At 47.9% G+C, this 22256-nt stretch overlaps 12 protein-coding genes across 12 annotated transcripts; 3 read left to right on the plus strand and 9 right to left on the minus strand.

The window, feature by feature from the left end:
• Positions 1-103: 103 nt before the first annotated feature.
• On the minus strand, positions 104-1665 carry N7481_011371 (zinc-dependent alcohol dehydrogenase; the record flags this gene model as incomplete). Its single annotated transcript, XM_057270590.1, has 9 exons — positions 104-285; positions 335-591; positions 659-709; positions 775-868; positions 922-1002; positions 1058-1079; positions 1149-1230; positions 1311-1362; positions 1434-1665. 9 exons carry the CDS (start codon positions 1663-1665, stop codon positions 104-106), a joined length of 1053 nt encoding a protein of 350 aa, XP_057117764.1.
• A 569-nt stretch (positions 1666-2234) lies between these two features.
• On the minus strand, positions 2235-3360 carry N7481_011372 (S1/P1 nuclease; the record flags this gene model as incomplete). Its single annotated transcript, XM_057270591.1, has 4 exons — positions 2235-2261; positions 2337-2899; positions 2982-3074; positions 3123-3360. 4 exons carry the CDS (start codon positions 3358-3360, stop codon positions 2235-2237), a joined length of 921 nt encoding a protein of 306 aa, XP_057117765.1.
• Positions 3361-4862: 1502 nt separating this feature from the next.
• On the minus strand, positions 4863-5582 carry N7481_011373 (uncharacterized protein; the record flags this gene model as incomplete). The annotated part of the gene is made up of 1 exon (XM_057270592.1): positions 4863-5582. The coding sequence occupies one exon, from the start codon at positions 5580-5582 to the stop codon at positions 4863-4865; it is 720 nt and encodes a 239-aa protein (XP_057117766.1).
• Positions 5583-7594: 2012 nt separating this feature from the next.
• On the plus strand, positions 7595-8458 carry N7481_011374 (uncharacterized protein; the record flags this gene model as incomplete). Its single annotated transcript, XM_057270593.1, has 1 exon — positions 7595-8458. The coding sequence occupies one exon, from the start codon at positions 7595-7597 to the stop codon at positions 8456-8458; it is 864 nt and encodes a 287-aa protein (XP_057117767.1).
• A 1243-nt stretch (positions 8459-9701) lies between these two features.
• Positions 9702-11349, minus strand: N7481_011375 (T6SS phospholipase effector Tle1-like catalytic domain-containing protein; the record flags this gene model as incomplete). The annotated part of the gene is made up of 5 exons (XM_057270594.1): positions 9702-10229; positions 10301-10509; positions 10567-10660; positions 10715-11043; positions 11118-11349. The coding sequence occupies 5 exons, from the start codon at positions 11347-11349 to the stop codon at positions 9702-9704; spliced, it is 1392 nt and encodes a 463-aa protein (XP_057117768.1).
• A 356-nt stretch (positions 11350-11705) lies between these two features.
• Positions 11706-12226, minus strand: N7481_011376 (uncharacterized protein; the record flags this gene model as incomplete). The annotated part of the gene is made up of 2 exons (XM_057270595.1): positions 11706-12125; positions 12203-12226. 2 exons carry the CDS (start codon positions 12224-12226, stop codon positions 11706-11708), a joined length of 444 nt encoding a protein of 147 aa, XP_057117769.1.
• Positions 12227-12636: 410 nt separating this feature from the next.
• Positions 12637-13260, minus strand: N7481_011377 (uncharacterized protein; the record flags this gene model as incomplete). Its single annotated transcript, XM_057270596.1, has 2 exons — positions 12637-12971; positions 13092-13260. The coding sequence occupies 2 exons, from the start codon at positions 13258-13260 to the stop codon at positions 12637-12639; spliced, it is 504 nt and encodes a 167-aa protein (XP_057117770.1).
• Positions 13261-14323: 1063 nt separating this feature from the next.
• Positions 14324-15086, minus strand: N7481_011378 (ADP-ribosylation factor family protein; the record flags this gene model as incomplete). The annotated part of the gene is made up of 4 exons (XM_057270597.1): positions 14324-14647; positions 14717-14800; positions 14878-14916; positions 15012-15086. Coding segments are annotated over 4 exons (522 nt in total), but the record flags the coding sequence as incomplete, so codon positions are not given.
• Positions 15087-15673: 587 nt separating this feature from the next.
• N7481_011379 (putative chromatin remodeling complex subunit (Arp8)) lies at positions 15674-18045 on the plus strand (the record flags this gene model as incomplete). Its single annotated transcript, XM_057270598.1, has 4 exons — positions 15674-15713; positions 15786-15864; positions 15950-16355; positions 16417-18045. 4 exons carry the CDS (start codon positions 15674-15676, stop codon positions 18043-18045), a joined length of 2154 nt encoding a protein of 717 aa, XP_057117772.1.
• A 566-nt stretch (positions 18046-18611) lies between these two features.
• N7481_011380 (uncharacterized protein) lies at positions 18612-20065 on the plus strand (the record flags this gene model as incomplete). The annotated part of the gene is made up of 3 exons (XM_057270599.1): positions 18612-18767; positions 18874-19920; positions 19979-20065. 3 exons carry the CDS (start codon positions 18612-18614, stop codon positions 20063-20065), a joined length of 1290 nt encoding a protein of 429 aa, XP_057117773.1.
• Positions 20066-20387: 322 nt separating this feature from the next.
• On the minus strand, positions 20388-20705 carry N7481_011381 (uncharacterized protein; the record flags this gene model as incomplete). Its single annotated transcript, XM_057270600.1, has 1 exon — positions 20388-20705. One exon carries the CDS (start codon positions 20703-20705, stop codon positions 20388-20390), a length of 318 nt encoding a protein of 105 aa, XP_057117774.1.
• A 41-nt stretch (positions 20706-20746) lies between these two features.
• N7481_011382 (PAS domain-containing protein) lies at positions 20747-22004 on the minus strand (the record flags this gene model as incomplete). Its single annotated transcript, XM_057270601.1, has 3 exons — positions 20747-21426; positions 21567-21863; positions 21977-22004. 3 exons carry the CDS (start codon positions 22002-22004, stop codon positions 20747-20749), a joined length of 1005 nt encoding a protein of 334 aa, XP_057117775.1.
• Positions 22005-22256: the final 252 nt, after the last annotated feature.

A 22256-nucleotide genomic window follows, 5' to 3' on the forward strand; every position in this document is an offset into this window, starting at 1 on the left:
GAACCGCCGAGAAATGCGCTGTGACTCAATAGTAAAAGTACGTCCAATCTCATGAATTGATTGAGAGCGAGATAGACTAAGAATATATGCAGGTCAACTCTCCTCAAGGAATCTTCAATACCACCCTGCCTTCAATTTCCGATTTCTCGAGTCGTTCCAAAACATCATGAATCTCATCCAAATCAAAGACTTGGATATGCGCTTTCACATCTCCTGCCATAGCCATAGTCAAAAGCTCCTCCATCTCACTTGCAGTGCCAGCCGAGTTCCCCACAATAGTCAGACCTAAGAAAGAGATCAGTAAATGAACATGACATTACCAAGCCTCACTTACCTTTGATGATCATGTCCAGTGGAGTAGCCGGCAGATTAAATGGGACACTCGGAATGCCAACACATACTAGTGTTCCGAGTGGACGCAGCATTTGCAAGCTTTGCTCATATGCTCGTGCGCCGTTTGCCGTACAGATTACACCATGAGCACCTAGTCCGGAGGTAAGATTCTTGACTTCGTCAACAATGTCAACGTCACTAAAGTCAAGGAAGTGCTTAGCTCCTAGCGATAGACATAATTCTCTCTTCTTTGCGCCCCTGGGCAATGTTAGCAGCAGGGTTCAACCCCGATTTGATAGGGGATTCGTTTTCGGATGGAGCATACTTGTCAATAGCGAGAACATTCAGACCTTTCTTCGCAGCTATTTGTACACCCCTTTGTAATTCCAAGTCAGCACAATACTATGGTTTGTTCGGTGTACACCGTAAACCTAAACGCACATATGCCCGAGACCACCTCCAGCACCAAGAATAGCGATCCAATCGCCTGGGCGAGGCTTTGTTTTCATGATTGAAGAATACATGGCAATTCCAGCTATTGAATGTCAGCTGGCTGCCATAGCGCAAGTAGGTAATGATTAAACACACCGCATAGAAGCGGCGCTGCTAGCTCGGGAGAAATCTCCGAGGGTATTTTTGTGACATGGAGTGCCGGGCTGACGATATACTCTATAGGTTTCAATTAGTCTTCAAGTTAAATAAGATAATAGCTGGGGACTCGCACGCTGAAATGTTCCAGGAACATTCTTGATTGATATTTATTAGCATGGGCACATATATGATCATGAGAAAACCAATTCGCCTGAGGGACATACGGCACCGGCATTTTTCTGACTCGGACATGCGGTATGATTGATCGCGCATATCTCACAGTTAAGGCACGAACTGTAAAGCCACCTGAAAAGGAAATCTGATTAATACTCCATTCAAGCATGACACTCCTATCTTAAACCCAGCCAAGAACTTGAGGCACGGACCTAATACCGACTCTCTGACCGACCCACTGGCCTTCATCAACTCGGGGCCCAACTGAGATACGGCAAAGAATCATATTAGTTCAAGTTATACCAAAAGCCTCTTTCGAATAGGTCCTTTCTCACCTGAAACTACAGTTCCGACACCTTCGTGGCCAGCCACATCTGTCAACATTGGCGTATCTCCTCGGATACTGTGAATGTCTGTATGGCACACGCCGGAGAATTCAAGTTTCACTAGCAGATCTCCATCGCCTGGGGTAGGGACCGGATGAGTGTTGATTATATTGACCCCAGACTTTGCAGATGCCCCGGTCGGTGGAATGACGGCTGCAATCTGCGTAGAAGGAATCGCCATCTTGTAGTGTTCGTTTATACTAGTTGCACTAGTGGATATTGGTACCGGATAAGACTGACAAGGTTGGATATAATCAAGGTCAAAGGGGAATAGGGAGGAGTAGGAGAAGAGGAGGCTACCTGGGATTCCGAGTGCAGGTGAATGCGTGAATGCCAGGTCACAGATGCGGGGGTCGTTGCATTTCCTTATCTTCCGCCCTGACTAGACAGTAGCAGCACGGACGCCAGACTCATAGGTGAATAGTAGAATTATGAAATCCTCCAAGTCAAATAGAGAAGCCATATGATGCTATAGTTTCACATTGGGTGATCGCAAGCCTTCGGAAAAAGTAACAAAGCTGGGGAAAGGTGAAAAGGTGAACCATGAGGCCTACAGGCCAGCTATCTAGGGAGTAAACTATGGTTCACAAGACTACGCTTCGTCACAAATATGGGAAATAATACGACAGGAAGCATCAATTCAATAATAAACATTTTGATTTGTCACAGGGATTTGAAAAATACTATCACTTTTAGATTCTGCCATTGACATTGACATTGTCCTTGCTTTCGCCTTTTTCGTATTTTGGTTTACTTTAGCTCCTTCTGTGCTTTCACCTGAAAGTGCGGCAAAAGGGTAAATTAATCAGACCTGTGAAGAGGGTCTTGCCCAGGATTGGAAACGTATCTCACCTTTCCACCCTGAGGAGTACAGTGCCCTCCAGATGACGCTTTGTCGGCTGCCAAGGCGTTCAGCCACGCGGCTAGGCGAATTCCTGCTTTGAGAATCTGTGTTTCCACAATAGGAGCTGCTCCTTCATAATACTCTCCACCCAAGTCATTTTCTGTCAGCCATTCAATGCCTTTCTTGAATACATAATCACAGTTCAGTCTGTTTGTTTCCGCTGCCCACAACATTGAGCATTTCATAGGTTTCTGTGTATCAGCGCATTCAGCATGAAGGGGCCTTAATCCCTGAGACTGGAACAGCTTTGTGGCCCACTTTTCAGCAGGCTCTTTCTCTTCGTTTTGCTTCAGCCTATGTTTGATGCCGAGGATTTTATGCGGAATATCCGTATCCCACACACTGTGTAGGTTCTCCTTTTCGCCACCGTGATTGTCAAAGTGAACGTGGATCTCGTTTCCTCCTCTACATTTGTTCTCAACATGTAGCGGTTGATGTAGGTCGCCAATGAAATGTATCAGGAAGTTCAATGCTTCGCCTTGCTTCTTCTTATCCAGGTCAAGATCCTGCACTTGGTGAGTCTGTTGACTAGTCAGTAGTGCTTAGATAGTTTGGTTCTAGCTAGGCTGCAATTTCTAGTCCCCTGGACTTACTGACCATGTTGTCAATAGCAGAGATAATACATCCATCATTGCAATCTGCTTCATAGGAAACAGCACAAGAATTGGGTGGTTGGTCCACAGCATCTATCCAAGTCAGCTTGTAAATCTGCCATAAATTCTATTGCAGCATACCTATGTAATGCCAATTTCGGGTAAATGGACGTCGAAATTTCACTTTATCAGGCCAAACTGCCGCATCTGAGATGTCGAACGTATCATTGAGAGGAATCAGATCCTCCACGAGTTGAGTAGCCTGCTTGGTTAGGTACTTCTCTGCCAAATAGGCTACCGTGCGATGACCGACGTCCCCCCAACCGCAAGTTAAGTGTAGTGTATAAAAGAGTATCAAGAGTGAACGGAGGCAATACATTGCTAGTGTATATTTGAAGTTGGTATTTCCAAGGATATTATAAGATTGAGAGCTGGAAATGAGCTGAGGCTGTGATAGCAGGGACAAGTCTGCCAAATCCACTGGCCAGTATTTATATGGACTAGAAGACCTGGACAATAAGTTCTATTAGGTTGAAAGGCCACCGAACAGTCTAGATTTACAAGTAGAACGATTTGCAGTTGTCACATGGCTAACTATGAATATTCTGCTTGCGGCAGAATAACTATAGGACATAATTGGTTCTCAGGTTATTATATCATGACCGACAAAATCAGAGATGCTTGTCCCATGGCTCGCCACTTCTATGAAAACCACTCGTGTATCGATGGCTCAAATGACCGAGAATGAAGAATACAACCCCGTAAATTACGTGAAACAATTACCGGGAGACGGGCGGCCCCGAAAAAATACCGCCCACCACCCCACCACCCCACCGCTCCACGTTCAACCAGCGACCTAGGATTGGGATATAGTTGCTGGCGGGCCGTCATCTTACTCCCATTGTATTTGGAGACGAACCGGCTGCCGGAAAGCGGTTGAAAAAGGTAGATTGGCTCGAGGGCTCAATTTTTGATGGGGTGTCAGCTGAGTGAGCCACTTCCACTGATGGTTTTTTGGGGGGGTTTTCCATGATACGATTCTTTCCCCCCACATTCTTTGTAACGCGCTCGTATCCATGAGGATTGATCGTTTCAGAATATGTACAGACAATATTATAATGCTATGTGGAACAAGAGTGTTACTGTTGACCTCACCTCATTAGCACCTTGTACTAGGATGGCGTGCTGCGTGGTTTCCATGCGTATCAGGAGACCTGATTGTGTCTGGCACGACAGGATACCTAGGTAAGCCTGCGCAAACCAAAATAAGCTTTGGCCACTGGCATCTAGGCACTGACTTTATCTACCTTTTACCACAAGCATAGCTCGTGTTTTTTCTATGCCAAGAATGAAGTAACCTTGAATTTTTAAAGTTAAATTAACAACGGTATATACCTCCTTCCCACGCGGACCCCCGCTTATTATCCGCAAACAGCGCCCGTCTATCTGCCAGTGGGAGGGGTACTATAGACCATGGCACTTTGCGATAGACTAAATATAATATTTAAAACACTCACCCTAAGTGCAGGCGTCATTTGCACTTTTACAACTGTGGAAAGAAGACTTTGAATGCTTGGTACATATCGTCACGACGCAATGATTTGGACCAATCTAGAGGCAAGTTCTGTGGCCTTCTAATATAACGAACAAATAGGATAACATCAGATTTGGTTGTATTCTCAAACTGACAAGAATGTATACGTTGATTGACTCAGTGAGTTCCTGTCTTGTTACAATAAAGTACGCTGTAATTTTGACCTGTCCGCTCGAAATATTTATGGAAAGTCCCCAACCGATATGCGTGACGCGTAAAATATCAATATCAATTTAATTAACTTAAAACATACTCGTGTACTATCATATCAATGCTTTTTGTGGCATTTACTGCCCAAGAATATCTGCCAATGTTTCACTGTCCCGCTCTGGTTCGCCGGAGGAATTGGTTGGAATCCTCTGCGATGCAAAGGCCAAAAACACTGCTTCCCAGTGTCCATCACCGTACTGGAACAACAAGGCCCCATCTTCGTAGATTCCATTATCAAATCTAGGCAAACTGCCCTGATTCATGTGAACATCATGGATACCTGACCCGAACGACGACCCAAAGATATATGAGGTAGCTGAGTTGTCGATCGCTTTCTGGAGGATAGGTTCCATCTTATCCAAAATGTCATTGTTCTCGCCTGGGATGTCGTGCTGCAAGACCAGTCCGGACTTGATGTTAATAAGACCGTCCGTGCGAATGAAGTCTAGACCTCGTAGATCGGATTCCTGTCGTCTAACCTGGTGGTGTCGGTTACGGTGGTGACCTTGGCTCTTGCTTTTACTAACGTCATTTGGACTTGACGACTGGGCTAGGTGAAAGCCTTCGTCTAGCTTTGAAAGTTGCTCGGTTATGGAATGGGACAGGTTATCCGGCAGCCAAAATACGAGACGAGAATCTTTATCGATCGACTTGACGTTGATAGCAGCTTCGAACTCCCTCGAGGAACCATCGGTGAACTTAAGATGGATATGCGGAGACTTAGGGTCCTCCCTCGCCCTCTGGGCGGTATATCTGGTCGGCTGGCCAACCCAGACGCCGTAGTGGGGGATAGGCATTGTGTGTGGAATATAAGAGAATACGATCCGAATTGAAGCAACTCGCAGTTACTTTGAAGGTGATTAGAAGCTCAAAAGGCGCGACAGACCCTGCTTTATAGACACGGGTATCATTCTTGTCGTCATAAGGATAGTAACCCAATAACGACGTTTAGGAGATCTCATTTGCCCGACTGGTCACACGAGGACCATTTCTTGGCGCGTAAATCTTTCCTGGATATTCCATCATGTCCAATATTTGTATGACGAAAAACGGCATAGGCTTTGCTTCGACCAGTTTATAGGCTCTGCCCACTTTCTCCTCGGAAGACTGAGCAAGTCTAGTGCCATTTTGTGTTTGTTAGCATTGTTGTGACGGGATATTTCATAACCAATTTGGATTGATCAAAACTCAAACTCGGTAGAGGTGGGAGGGAGGCTAATCTCTACCTGCTCTAGACCATCCAGGTTCCGATTTTGAAACCTAAAAAGGGTTCATATAGCACAGAATCCGGTCAAAGAAACCTGACAGAGTTGTCGTCTTGGCTCTCTATGCAGATACGAATGATCGACCCAGATGACTTTGGGAGTTGTCTTTGTGACCTTCTTGTGACCTCATTACATTACCGTGAAGTTTGGAACGAACTGGCGTCGACAGCACGATAGCCAGTTAAGCTCTTTCGGTCAATTCCCAAGCTATTTATTAGCTTGGCATGTAAACCGCAAGGTCATCGGCCATCCTTACAAATTGAGTTTTCCAGCAACCGCCAACAACCAAGGCCGTGAAACACGGTAAATACTAAAAAGAATAACACATAGTACATGGAGGATATAGACTTTTGCGAAGTTTCCTGGACCGTGATACTTACTATGTACAATATATTAATCAAGTCTTCAATAGCACTACGGCATGTTTCGCATATATCCCAGAAAATATCTGGCAATTCTTAGCTTTCCATTTCTATTCTAGTGCTCACCCTCTCGCCGCTTTAACTATCTGAGTAGAATTGAGCACGCCCCTGACTAGCCTCAACTGATCAGTGATGATTATATAGTCAAACTGATCACTCACTGAGCCTGATCGAAGTACCCTGATTTGACTCACTTCCTTACTAATGGTACCAGTGGAGAAACCGGCGACCTTGGAACGTACGCAATTGTTAGATTGCATATTGTAATTTCTCAAGATCTTTACTTATTCTCGAGAATATCGAAATCCTTGTGTAGAGGAAGAACCATTTCGGAGAATTAAGCCCTAGAGTATTGTTGATTTATGTGTATCTTCAGATCCAAAGCCATTCCCATAATATATTTCTTGCTTGTTACTAGTGACTTCTACTTGTGTATCATCTTCCAAGGTTCCAAGGTTACTTTGCTTAGCTTTGATTACTAATAGATTAATCACTGTTTATTGTGAGGTAACCTTTCCTATAACAGACTTATTCTATTATAAGCTCACCCAAGTTTCCCAATAATTCATAGTTTGGACCGTATCCGTACATGTAACACCAAGAAATAACAAGAGCCACTTGCTGGGCAATGGGGCCGTGCTAATTGATCCAAAGCATGAGCAACATCAATGGTTATCCTCGCCTGTTGTTTGTAGGTTGATAGTGCATATTCGCAAACATATCACCCCAGTTAATTGACTGGTAAAAATGACGACATTATTTTTACCAGTCAGATCTCCCGATATTCGGCTGTTGACAATACCCAGTGTGGCAGGCGATATGATTTTCCACCCATGTGCTTGATGACTATTGCCTACAAATGCCAAGGATATAATCAGCTACGGCTTTAACTGCCGGTTGTATTGAAATGGCTCCAACAGGTGCCTCTATAATCCACTGCATATATTCCGCCGGATTCCTCTAAACAGTCATCATGAAGTCATATATACTAGTATACTGGTCTTCACGTGATCCGATAGTGGTCTTTTCAACTTGAGCCTGATCGATTTTCCCCCACGCCTTGAACCTGTCATCCTTCTTTACTACCCGCCAGTGTCTGTTGGACTAAATTGCTGAAAAATCATGGCTGTAATGACGACAGACGAAGACTGCGATGAGTTGGAGTATCTAGGTCGTAGCTTCCTCGAGGACCTACTCCCATCGATCAAAACATACACACTTTGCAGTGAATCCCAGTTTTTGAACATTATCAACTCGCAAGCCACTCATTTCAATACTATAATTGATATCCCCCATGAGTTCCTCCTCTTCCGGATCAGTGAAGATACCGATATTCATACCTTTAATACTATCCTTAACCCCGAAAATCCTAATATATCAACAAACATTTCATCCATCGACCTCAGTGGGAGACTATTGCTCAGCAAAATGTCCAGTGTACCCCATGGCTCCGTTGGCGGAGTACTTCACGACATAATCCTGAGTTCAATACTACCAATGGGCCTCAATAACACCCTCAAGACATACGTGGGGAGTAGGATATGGGGTGACGGGGAAAAAAGAGCAAAGGAGCCAGACTACGGATGGGGCCCGAAGCGCAGAGCGCCTGGTCAGCCTGATCGACCAACAATAGCCTTAGAGGTTGCGTACTCGGAGGCCGAAAAGAAGCTACAGTCGGACGTTAGATTTTGGTTAAGCCCGAGAGACGGCAATGTGAATGCTTGCATCACAGTCCGTATTCAGCAGTCGAATATTCGCGTCGAACAATGGCATCGAGATGACCGAGGCAGAATTTGCCGTAAGGGGGTAGTTTGGATAACAAAGACTACGGACCGTTTAGTCGTCGATAATAACTACCCTATCCGAATCTCGTTTGAAGACTTATTCAACCGCAGGGCAGATTGCCCCCGAGAAAGTGACATTGAGTTCTCCCCGGAAGACTTGAGAGAACTTGCTCGAACTGTCTGGGATGACTATCGGGTGTAGGAGTTCCTTGCGTTGTGGATTCTTCCCCTTCGGCTGTTACTCTTATTCTTAATCCTAAAATTAACTTATATTCTTCATCCCAAGATTAGCTCTCGTATTATATCCTCAATTGGCCTCAGACTGAGTCAGGGTTGGGTGCTTCTTCTCAGTTGCGAAAGTTGCTCTGGGCAAGGCCGTCTAGAGATTACACCCTTCGAGAGGGGACACATTCGCTGGTTTTCTGCATGCATCGGGATCCATTGTTACTCAAATTCCTCCGTGGTTTTGGGGACAACAGAGATCCCCAGTCGGTAAAGAGGCAAAGAAATGGTATGAACACCGATCACTTTACAGCCCCGGAAAGAATCGCTTACGCCTTGGTCTATAGCAAGTAATACTAGTAGTTACCAGTGGACGCCCACCAATCTTTTCTACATTTGGTTATTCACACCTCATGTTCAGATATTTCAGTGTCTTGATTCAAATTACAGATCAAAAGCAATTTACTCTAAAAAATCATAAACAAAAAATACTGAATCAGCAGCCACTTGCATCCGGATTCTCCTCTTCGAGCTAGCCAGCCTCGGGCTTTACAAAACTCCCTTTAATATTTTGGGTCACAGAATATATAATAGTACAAAGGTCTTTTTAAACTGTATAATATTGAACAGGATAAGTCCACCTTACTTTTGTCGTTCGGGCCAGTTTTGACCAGATAGAGACCTCTAGAACAGGAGGGCCCCAAAAGTACCATTAACAAGCTAGGTATCACAGAATAAATAGCCCTGTGGTCGACTCTAAGAATCAGTTCGAGCATGAATTGGATTTCTATTTCTGCTCCTTTGTCAAGTTTCTATTGTTATCTCTATCTGACTGGCAGGTCCTGCAAGTAGAAAAGTAGATCCTTTGCCACATATCGCGATGGGAGCACTCCCGCCAGAACCCTCGTCAAGGCCCCGTTGATTATGCGAGACCACCCGGCTACCCCGTGAAAAATGCTGTAGTAAGTACTAGTAGTAATGAAAGTATATTGTAGATAGACCCCGCTATGGATTTCTACTAGATTCTACGAGTCGTATACTCATAGTGGTCTTTTAAGACTACACCATTACCTGGTATCGTTTCCTCTACAATATTTTAGTTGATACTATATCCAAGATATCACGCGAAAAATATCGTTGAGCTGCACCCCCTCCCGCCCTGCAAACGAAGTACAAACAACAAAATAGTTATTCCATAAGCCATTCATTCACCCAATGCACGATCACTCAGGTCGCACACCAGTATCCCTATCGAGATCTGCTAGCACCTCCGTCGGACATAGTAACCTTGACAAACTAGGCATAGTCTTATATCCCTTCTCGTTCATCACACTCATCTTCCTCTCCGGACGCATCACATACTCGGGCACTGCCGGTACGCCCTCTCTGACCCACCTCCAGCCAGCCTCGCCATCGGACTCCTCGAAGGAATATCCGTGCAGTGACGCCGGGTTGTAGTTAGATAGTATGCTCTTCCGAATCCGAACGATCGGATGAAAATACTCGTTTGTGGCACCACCAATTCCGTCGCCAGCGACCGGTGGATAGTTGCCCGGCGTTCGGTCTTGCTTCCCAAGAATACCGAAGAAGGCGCCTTGTAGCCCAGAGAAGTTAGAAACGATGGGCCCACAGCCCCAGCCGTTTTTGATGTTATTTTGGGCGTTGTTCTCGGCCAGGGCGTCTTGGTGCTGCTTGATCAGTTCGTTGATCGCGGCCCCTTCAAACGTCAGCATGCCTGAGAGATTGTCCATCTGGGTTGCGCGGGGTGGTCAGTCAATCTGAATCGTAGAAGTGTCGCAGTTAGAAGGAGGGAAAGGTTTACCATCCATGCCAATGTGATGTCGCCGATCTCTTCGTGGTCACCGGCGGTTCGTGGATCTGCTGCTTGACCACCGATGTTGCTATGGACGCCGGGAAACCAACATTGCTGCAGATCCTTGGCCGGAGCATCAGGGGTCTTGTGCCAGAGGGTAGGAGGGAACGTTATCCGTCTTTCGTCAATAGCAAGGGCTTGGAAGGCATAGTCCAGATCTGATGGTATTTGCTGTTTAGAGCCGGTGGATAAGCGTTTTTACGATGATCACTCACTTTTTGCTAAGTTCGTGTTGTGAAATGCCTCCTGTTTGTTGATTGCGATGCCAGCTTTTGTTGCCAATTTCACAAGAGGCCATTCAGGTATTCCCTAGCAATATGAGGTGAGTCTCATGGGAGCAAAATCATGCCCGGCGTCGCGTACCAGAGCTCCAACGGTGTCCCAAACCCCAACAACTTTGATCCTGAGATCTTCCGTCAGGCGCAGCTTGTCCTTATTCTGCTGATACCATGTTGTCTTTTCGAAGGGCTCCCCATCCGTATTCTCACGGTAGGCCTTCCACATATCTGCGAAGTGCGACATGTGCACTGCAGAGAGGACACCGACGTCGCAGACCAGGCCGGCGACTGAGCGCACGGTGAAGGCACCGCGCGAAAAGCCGAAGAAGAACAACTCGTCACCAGGCACATAGTTATTAGAAATGAAATCATAGATCTGGCACACGTCGACATCCAGACCCCAGCCAATGCCGCCTATGAGAGAAGCAGTACATCAGCCACACTCGTTCAAGAGAAAACATACTGTCGAATAAGAGCTGGGTGCTCACCATATATGGCCTTCTGGAACGGGAGGTCTCCGCTTCCCAGACCGGAATGGTACGACACGATCTGCTTCACGATAGTACCATCAGCATCAGGGCCACTGGTCGCAATTGCTCGAGCGACCTTCGCGACGTTCGAAGGCACGGAATTGTCGCCTTGGTCAGACGCCAGCCATGTCCCATCAGCGCAAAGTATGATGCGCTTGTAGCTTGCCAGCTTGGATGGTTGTTGAGTCATGATGAGAGCTAACCAGAATTGTTTGGGAAAAGTAAGGGAGAGGTGACACTTTTTGTCCGCGTGGCCGGGTTTTATGTTCGTAAAGCATGGCCCTGTGTTAGCTATACATCTTCAAGGTAAACTTTAGCCTTTCATGGCCTAGACCCGTATTTTAGGCGGTTTATTTGGTGGACCCAACGTTAAAACGTTCTATCTAACCCAACGCGGCCGAATTTCACCAAAGATCTAGTTATGACGCATACGTCTAGTAAACCATGGAAGATTGAAGTATCATGTATGCATCCCCATACTTGACCACATGGGATCCACGGAAGCTAATCTTTCATTGCGATTTACCGTTAATGGCAGTTAATTACTCAATTTTTTACCCGTAAGATCGATCGCAATCTTGATGCATGTATTGAGGTTTGATCTTTAGCAATGGCTCTCTTCCGAGGACATGTCCACCCAACGCCCAACTTGCCATCAGCCCTTTTCGAACTCATCAATGTCATCCTTAATGTCCAAGCCAATCCTTTCCACGCTCCAAATTTTGTGACATTATCGGGTCCCATGTCAAATGTGACTTGATGAGCGGGAAATCTGAGCCGGTTCTCTTTAAAGTGCTCGACCGCTTCGAATCGACCCTCGAATCCTCTCAGGGCGACAATACCACCGAGGCCACCAAGCGCGAGAAGTCCATCGGTTGCATGAATGTGCTCTGTGATGGGAAGAGATAAGCCCTCAGGACCGATGAGGATATTGGAATTCTCATTGATATTGCTCATACGAAGGCTCTGAAAGAGAGTATTAATTGATGAAATTAATTCAGCTGATCTTAGCATCTGTTGAAGATTCAGCCTTGCTTACCTACAGCTGATGGCAGCTCAAATGTCATCAATCGGTAGCCTTGTTACGCAGGGTGGGAAAGTGATGATATCTTGAGCTCTGAATCTCGGTTGTATGAAGCCTGCAGAATTGGGAACCAGGTATGTAACGACTCCTTGCGTCGTTTAAATCTGTGTACAGTTCCGGAACTGGGAGGGAAGGATAGGGGGATGCGATACCAGGCAAAAAGTGTGATGATGAAGGAAAAGTTCTTTGGTTACAGTAGGTACTCAAATTCGATTCGACTTGTCCATTTGAAAAAAATTTAATCCGTGAAGTTCAGTTCAACTTTTCTCAAACTACTACAGATGATCAGAAATACCACATTTTGTCGATTTAATTTGGCAAAAATATGTTTACTTATGGAAAATCTCATATCAGATTATAACAGTCTTTGCCTCCGGATCATTAGGGGCAGCTTTAACCCAGACTATCCTCGCTGAGTACTTCGGTTATTTCATCGTAAGGGGCCGGGGCGACCCAAATAAGATCAAAACGTGAGCCTGGGTATTGAAGCTCGCCAGAGATGCCACTACTCTCCGCAAATCCTCTTATGCCAATGGCTTTTGCGATATCGGAAAGGTTATGATGTTCCCAGCAAATAAGGACGTTCCCGGGTCCGCTAAACTTTTTTACGACCCTAGCGACGCCTACCGCATCGCCTTTATCAACCTTTGTGTTGAATTCTACACCCAAATGCTCCAAATCGTTGGCCAGAGGTTGCACAGTTTCATACGGGCGTTTCCTAGAACCATCTAGGTGCGTTCGTTAGCTTGACCCAATCCACAGAAAATTCGATTTGCAACAGGCGAGGGCTATGTAGTGGGGAGAGACCGTCTCAAAAGAGAATCAAAGGTGGAAGGAGTAGCCCAAACCTTTCTTAGGATGTTCGGCAATGATATAGCCAATATTAAATCCACTGTTCAATCCGAAAACTTGACGAAGGCGCTGCGCTCTTGCTAGCCCCTGAGCAGAGAGACCATCAGCGCCATTATCTGGCTTTTCGCCATGCCTGATCATGTAGATAATCGATGCCGCCTGCATACGGATTCAAGACCGTCAGGACAATTTAAGATAGAAATGTATCATGGACTTGAACTGACCATCATATACTGAGTTTCCGATCAAATGGTGACAAGCAAACATGAAAGGAGCACCAGCAGGGAACCATTCTTGGTGGGGACTGGAGCTCTTATTAGGTTCCTTTATAATAAGGGTATTGATGTAGGATATATCTGGAGGTAAAAAACTTGAAGCATGGGACTTTGTCTTGGAGGTCAAAAAAAGTCAGCAGATTATAACCCTAAAGTTAAATGTTATACTAGTACAACCCCGCTTTCGAACATGAGTTACATGCGCTTACAACTCAGATACAAAACTGGTCTGGAAGACTTGGCATGCCCAATAAGAATAGCATGTACTAAAGCGTCAAGTTGATTCAGCTATGGTGTAATGGTGACACCTTGACTATTAAATATTTGGAGTCAAGGATTAGGAATCTGGTAACTTGGCTATCACAAAGTTCCCTTGCAGCTGATGTGGGTGAAAAGTTCATGTCGCTTGTGGTTGTATACCTAGTAGGAGCTGCTCAGAGCGAAAACCAAGATAGCGACGAGAAGAACAAAAATCCCCAGCACGTTCTCGTTGAACAATTGACGATAATGATTTATGATGAGAAAATAGCCGTGATCAACCAATCAACCAATCGACACTCTATGATTAGATATTCGGGAAGCCTCCAAATTCACGATTGGAAAACACAGACCAGCAAAGTATGAGCCTCGACAGCAGTTCAATTAAACTATTATTCTTAGAACCCCGTAAGGCGCTGACACTTAAAATCATGTAGCAATATAAGACAAGGACTCTGCTGGTCTAAACAGAGACGAAGGGAAGAAACAACTCAGCACCCCCGAATGCAGGTAACGGCCTCAAGTCGCGTGGGAAACTCGAGGTACAAGGTATATCAAAGATCAAAATCTATAGCCCGACAACAAAGCTTCATTTCATGCGTTCTCTGCTGAGATGGTTTGCTGCAGAAATTCTGATTAGTATGCAAGATCGGGCCGAACCGTAGACGGAGACGGAAGGGAAGAGAACGACATACCACCAGCCAGTCCATGCCTTCATTGACGCCCTTGCCATCAATGGCAGAGCAAGCGACAATGCTCCAGTTACGATCGCGCAACTCTCCCAGTTTCAATGCCTCCGAGATCTCGCCCGCACCCTTGGCACCCGGCTGGTCTTGCTTGTTGGCAAACACTAGTAGGGCCGCTTCACGGAGCTCGTCCTCGTTTAACATAGCTGCCAGTTCATCTGCCGCGGTTCCCAGGCGCTCAATATCTGTAGAATCGATGACGAAAACGACGGCAGCGGTGTTTGCATAGTAGCACCGCCAATAAGGGCGAATGGATGTTTGACCACCGAGATCCTGTGACCACGACGATTAGTGGGGGTGTCCCAGAAAATGCGGCATCGTCATGAAGGAGAGATCACCTACCCAAACATTCAAATTTAGATTCCGATATGTGACCGATTCGACGTTGAATCCGATAGTGGGAATTGTGGTGACCACCTCGCCGATCTGGAGACGCGAGTCGTTAGCACTTCAAGTTGCCAACACGTTCGGTACGCGGAACATATTCGATGTCAGAGCTGTACCTTTAGCCTGTAGAGAAGAGTTGTCTTTCCGGCATTATCCTATATGAGACAAAAAAGTTTGTCAGTCTTTCAGCTTTGTGGTTGTATGCTTGCATGCGGGCATGTTCTCGCCGCGCCGAAGTGGTTTCACATACGAGACCCAGGATGAGGATTCGGATCTCCTTCTTGGCCCACACCAAAGACCACAGACGCGATAATGAAGCTCCCATGATTGTGTGTATGTGGTATGTGGCGGGGAGATTGGAGTAAGAGTCGCTGGGTATTTCTCAGCAGCAAGTATGGAAAGTCGGGGGGGGGGGGGGGCTGAAGAAGGGTGGATACAGGTGTCGAGGAGGGGCGGAGAAGCAGAAAGGTATTCAGACAAGGATGCGATGATTATGATACAATCCAAGGAGGTCGTAGAAGGGAGAGGAGGGAGAAGGGAGAAGAGCGAGTAGGTGAATGAAAGGAGGGATTCATTGGTGGCAACCGCATTGGAAGGCGCGCGATCGGCCTGTGCGGGTGCGGTGGGCGTGGGCGGTCAATCGGCGATGTTGAATGGCCTTCCTCACGAATCCGCGCAAGTTCGGGTCCTCCTCACCTGCCCGCTGCGTCTCCTCTGATATTCTACACACTCTTTCAATTGCCTCCTACCGAATCTCACCTATCCGACAGGCCCAACTCCTCCGACCGCTGGTCCGCCGCATCGACGGTCCAACACAACCGACTTGCGCGCTCCCTAGATCCATCCCGCGCTTCGGCATCGGCTGCCAATTGACCGACTCAACTACTGGCCAGAGAATACACATCCTTCATAATGGTGGGCAAGAAATCAGGAAAGGCCCTTCGGGATGAAGGTAAGCCCCGAGATTGATCCCATGACCCGGCAAAGCAAGTTGCGAAACGAGTGTCTGATACCGAATCATTAGGCCTGGAGCGAACAGACAATAATATGGACCTATCCAGCTGGCCTCAAATTCCGGCGATCAACCAGAAGAACTATTACACGTAAGACCTTCCAGTGGCCTCATTCTCGGGAACCGGGCAGGCTTCATGATGATTCACAGTGCTAATTGCGCCTTCCTCGCTTTAGTGATTACCTCAAGAGAGATGACCAGAACCTGGCATTCAGACTCCAGAATGAAGAGGCGCGAACCAAGATGACCAAAACCGCGAAGGATCGGGACCGTGCCCTCGCCATGGCTAAGCCTGAAGCGACAGAGGCTGAGGCCGAGGTGGAGGCGGACGGCGATGCCAACATGGAGGATGCGGATGAGACACCCGCGGAAACCGTGGGCTCTAAGGTCATTGTCATTCATATCGGAAGCCAGAATTTGCGCATCGGTCTCTCAAGCGATGCTTTGCCAAAGACCGTACCGATGGTCATTGCCCGCAAGTCAAAAACAAGCGAAAGCGAAGACCATGATGAGCCCAGGCCGAAGCGGATGAAACGGGAGGATGGCACCGAGGAGGAGCCAGAGAATCAATTTGGGCCTGAGGTATGTCCTACGAACTACAGACTAGAGAAGACTACTGGACCCGTCGCTAATCGAGAACTAGTGGTCTGCTGACTTCAACAGGATGTCATCAGAACTCAAAGTACGCATGCGACAGAATAAGCGACGTATGCTACCCAATTCCAAGGACATGGTTGTGAACTACAACCGGAGGCAAAGGCCAGAAATAATCTCTGAGCATAACGACCCCTCGCGTGTCGAATGGACTGAATTGTCCAACCCCCCACCCGAATACATTGTCGGACAAGACGCACTGAGAATTCCCGACTCTTCAAAGCCCCGATACAAACTCTATTGGCCTATTCGCAATGGATGGTGCAATGAAACTGACTATCAAAGCAAGACGATGCTCTATTTGGACATTTCGCTGATTCTCGAGGATGCGATCAAAAATCAATTGGGTCTGACTTCCAAGAAAGACTGGCTTCAATATTCATGCGTGTTTGTCATCCCCGACTTGTACGACAAGACCTACATCACTCAGGTACTGGAGATGTTGATGCGCGAGTTTTCGTTCGCCCGAGTATGTTTCATCCAAGAGAGTCTGGCGGCGACCTTTGGTGCCGGTTTCACCTCCGCCTGTGTGGTTGATATAGGAGCGCAGAAAACATCAATCTGCTGTGTAGAGGAGGGTATGTGCGTGGAAAATTCGAGAGTGAACCTGAAAATGGGTGGGCAAGATGTGACTCAGGCCTTTGTGAAGATGATGCTGCACGACCATTTCCCCTACTCAGATATCAACTTGTGGAGACGCTACGACTTCTTGCTGGCTGAAGAGTTGAAGAAGAACCTTTGCACGATGACCGAGGCGAATGTTTCCCCTCAAGTGTTCGACTTTCACCTTCGCGTGTCTGGCGAAGACACCCAAAAACACACATTCAGGGCTTTCGACGAGGTCCACTTGGCACCTATGGGATTCTTCGAGCCCACCATATTTGACAATGATCACAAGCTCGACGGTCGACGGCGCCTGATTGAACGATCCGTTGATATCTATGATGGCCAAGCCAATGATCCTACTTCAAGTGCCCAGTCAGAGATCATGACTGCTCTCGCGCCTGCACTTCCACCAAATGGAACTGCCAATGCGGAACCACAGGCAGCGCCGTCCGATGTGCAAGCAACTCCCAGCCGTCCTGCGACATCCAATCCACTAGGCCGGGTTCAGGAGCAAGAAGCTACACCTCACTCTTCAGTTGCTGGTTCCCCGGCACCTGAGGTTGCGGCAACTCCACAGGCAGCTGGGGCCAATACCCCTGCTGTTGCTGCTCCGACTACACAGCCTGCTCGCCAGGCGATGGAGCACCGAGACGATATTCTTCCGGTGTACGCCTTGGACAATGCAATCCTCACCTCAATTGCTCATGCTGCCCGCTCCGATGAGAAGAAGATGCGTGATTTCATCGGGGGTATTATGCTTGTTGGCGGCGGTAGTTTGACGAGTGGACTTAACCTCTTCCTGGAAGAACGGCTACAACTCCTCCGTCCAGGGTTCGCCAAAGAAATCATGATTGGAGTGCCGCCCAGAGACCTAGACCCGCAGGTTGTTGTTTGGAAGGGTGCCAGTATCTTTGGCAAGCTAAGTGGAACTAATGATAGCTGGATTGGAAAACTAGAGTATGACCGCTTAGGGCAACGCTTGATGGCTTACAAGTGCATGTGGGCATACTAATTTGCGATTTGGGATCTGTGTTTCTTTATTTTCATTTAATTTTTGTCGGTCTGGATGATTGGAGTTGATGGTACAAGAACTATGGTGTGATTCATTCAAAAGCATTAGTCAATAATGGAAATATACCTCTCCTACGTGAAGAGTTTCTTTCATCCTGAATCCTGATACTACCAGAATGGTAACACGTGACCTATGCTATCCCGAGAGTGGAGGCGGTTATATCCGGCAAAATAGCTGTGCTTTGCCGTTGAATACAGCCATGAGGAGGTCACTGAAAGCTTCTTGGGAACAAGTCGTTTGCTAAAAGTTCTGCGTCCACCTGCATTGACGGCTGTCTCTGCTCACCGCTCACCTTCCCTAATCTGTTCCGCAACGCGGTATGTGCTCTCTCCGATCTTTCTTTGCGCGCGGTCCTCAAATGCTGATTGCGACTAGGCCTTCTCCTCCCTTCACCACAGACCCTCTGGGCCGAAAATATACGCAGAACCTCACAATGTCAAAGTCCAAGGACTCGCAGTCCTCTGGGAGCTTTCATCAGGAGTATATTGCCTCCTTGCGCTACCGCAATGACCTCCCTCCGCCAGATATGCCCCCCCAAGCTGCTCGACATCCCGCATGAAGGTCTCAGTCGCTTTGTGACGCCGGGGTTCGCCTCGAACCTGGCTCGACGTGAAGAACCCAATATCGACGTCGACGCAGAGGGTGGCATGCCCATTGACCTTGTCGGTATTCCTGGCTTGCATTTAGGCGATGAGAGTGGTATGTGATTGAATGCTTGAACATAAGTCCGAGTCCGATTTGAAGATCAGATCACTAATGGGATAACAGCCATCATGGCCCCCGAGCACCCACAAACCATCGATACCGCTGATCTCCCCCCTCCTGATGACCCTTGATCAACTGCGAAACCCTGCCCCGAAGAATACGAATGTCAGTTTCCTTCGCCGCACTCAACATATCTCCGTGGACCGCGCCGCTGCGGCCACGGCCACTGGCGCCCCAGCCAGGCCGCAAGCACGCTCGACGAAGAAGGGGAAGACATCAGTGGATGATCCCAAACACATCAAGAAGTACATACAAAAGGGATTCGACATCGCACACCCCGAAAGCAAGCACTCTGGTGAGGATACTGAGAGCAGCATCCGTGGTTTACCTGCCACAAAGACGGAAACCGATGCGTGGGCCAAACCCGTTCACCCCGACAACCCGAAACTCAAGCCCGTCGGTTTCTTCCCAATTCTCCCCGATCTCCAAGGATTCACCGACCCGGGCGGTTTCCTTCAATTCAAGTTCGATAAAGCACCAATTCCCACCGCAGGAGGCAGACGTGATAAGCGCCTCGATGTGGCTATTCTTCGCCCAATTGCTCCCGAGGAACGCATCTGCCAGGAACATGCCTCGAAAGTGGCACTCCACAAGGCCGGTCCGGACCTGTACGCCGACCCCGGCGCCGTGCCGTGGGACTATGATCTACTTCTTCCGGAAAAGCTCGAGTCTGCGAAGAACGTCCGAACAAGCATGAACCTGAACCACCCGAACCGCGATAATGAAGAGCTCTATACCAACGATGGACCGGACGGAAACAAATACCACCGCTACGACCGAGTTCGTACCTTCGCTACAAGCGGCCAGGTCATCAACAATGACAAGCTGAGCGATATCGCCATCTCGCTCAATTCCGGCGACGGTAATGACAGGCAGCGCGCGGCGTTTTATTATCCGATTGTCGCAAAGACCCGTCTCAAGCCCGAGCGTGCTCGCACAATTGCCCAGGCTGGTCTGGCTCCGGGTGCTTCTCAGGTCGAGGAAGAAAGGGTCGACCAGATGCAGGTGACTATTCGTGATCCTGATGAGTCGGAGGTATACAAGCGTGCCGTACACCGCGCCAACATTGATCCCAAGTTTGGACAAACTCTTCCCCCTCCCCCCCGAGCCTCCTGTTGAAGAAGAGGAGGCCGCAGAGGAGGACGAACAGCCTGCCGAGGATGATGACGAGGATACCCGGATGAGCGATGAATAGAGAGCAGTGGGGTGACGCAGCTTACTATGCTTTGGATGGGCTTTTTCTTTCTTGCACATTGCAACTTCGGAGTATGTCGGGCCTGGCGTCTAGGTAGCGAGACAAAAAGGCGTTTGTATTCTAGAATTTACTATAAAATCCACCGCTGAATGGTACCAACCTTGGAATTCAAACGAAGCTGTCCTTGGGCTCATAGTAATGGGATGATGTAGCGTAGATAACCAGTCAAGATAGAGTATTCATTTCACATATACATTCAGCTTCAACATAATGCATGCAACATTGTTCAAATGCCAAGTCATTGCTCATCACTGGCATTTTCTCAAGCACCATCAATAAAAGCATCCTTGGGCTGCGCATCACCCGACGGGGTCCCATATTTATATCGCTCCAAAGAGCGATTGATACCCACGATACCCCAAGCAAACACCGCCACATCGCGAATTGTATCCATAAGTTGGCTGGCATGGGGACCTGTGGGGGCACTTTGCTGCTTGTCTGTCTGAAATTGAGGGTTCGCAAAACTGAATGCACGACTTGGTCCATATCCAGACCCAGATCCTGAGCCTGAGTTTGTGGCGGAGGCTGATCCAGATCCAGATCCTGACGCTGAGGCTGATCCTGACGCCACACTGGACATGGAGTCGTCTCTGCAAAGAGTCTTCTTGTCTTCTGGGTATGTCATGCCGTGCGAAGACGCAGGTTGAGTATATGATGTGGGTCCATATGAAAGAACAGGCTCCAAAGCCCAAGGTGCCGCAAAGAGTCCATTGGAATAAGCCGGGACAGGTTGCGGGGAAGAGGGCCACCAGGGATGGGAGCTCGGGCACGGCGAAGAATAACAACAAGTCCATCCGATGTACAAGAAACGACAGCTTCTAGTTCAACGGGAGGTGGAGCAACATGGTCACGGTAAGCGTGGCCAGACGAATCGGCAGTTACACCGGCGGATGTATAACCATCGTACTCGGGCGTCTCTGCCTCTCCCTCTGCGTTCAAGTTATCCTCTTGCAATGGATTGCGGAACCAGAAGCGCAAATATGCAATCGAATCATTGGCTTTTGCGCCCTCAAGACACCGAACTGCATCTCGCAAACATTCTTCTTGAATGCAGTAGAAGAAACTCTTCGAAACTAGTTGTCGTGGGCTTAGGCCTAGAATGTCTTGCACCCCGCTGGTCGCGTACATGATCGTTGCAGTACGGGTGAAGCGATTAACAAAAAGAGCCGCGCGCGGCTCGTGCAATGGTTCTATCAGCCGCCGTGAGAATTTATCGGATATAAAAGTCAACATGTGATATCGTGGATCATTAGGCGAGGAGTCGAAGAGCTGGCGGACGATAGGAGCGTCGACAGCGCGCTCTGTAAATGGCGTTAATACGGTTTATTCACAGCAGCAACGCAAACGCAAAGCGGGAGGAAGAAAAGAAAAGAGAAGAAAAGAAGATAAAAACGAAAAGAAATGAGGCTCAGCATGAAAGCCGTCTGCAACTTGAACTTACTCTGAGTTCCCTTCCCCCTTCCATAGACCGTAGTACTCGCGATCAACACATCATACACAACGGTAAACACACACTCACACCCAACCCAAGATCCATCCCGATGTCGAATAGAACAATAATTCAACACGGCAGCCTTGTCCAATCGCACACCACGCCCATGCACACTGCGCGCGAAAGATAGTTCCTGCGGATGGAAGTAATCCCAGCAAGATCGATTCAACACCTCATGCGGCTGGTAGCCCAACACCACGTGGATGCTGTCCGAGGCATAGAGAATCGAGGCGTCGCGCGAGAGGTCTGCAATGCATGTCAGCTATACGCATACGGTATTTTCGTCAAATCATAAGCCAAAGCCCAAATCCCGCAGCGTGCCTCGCCAATATGAGATGTACGTCCAAGACAAGACTGACCGTGAATTGTGATGAAGGTCGTGTCCATTGCGCGCTGCAGAAGAGTGGAACCCGGCGCTACCCCGCGTCGTTGAAGAAAAAATTTGAATGCTGAGCGAGTCGGAAGTGAAGGAAAGAGGGGCCCGATGTGTCGAGGATGTAAAGTGTCTTTCTTGGAAGTTGGGAGAAAATATCCAAGGTTCTTGGGAGATTGACTGGGTCCAAGTTCGCACTGACAGCGGCTCGGCCTCGGCTTGGTGGACACTGACACTCGCTGTCAAAGGTGGATTGCGGGACTAGG

This window comes from Penicillium waksmanii (assembly GCF_028829765.1).
Source record: "Penicillium waksmanii strain IBT 27052 chromosome Unknown utg000009l:1.0-4314994.0:1.0-4318279.0, whole genome shotgun sequence".
Lineage (NCBI taxonomy): Eukaryota > Fungi > Ascomycota > Eurotiomycetes > Eurotiales > Aspergillaceae > Penicillium > Penicillium waksmanii.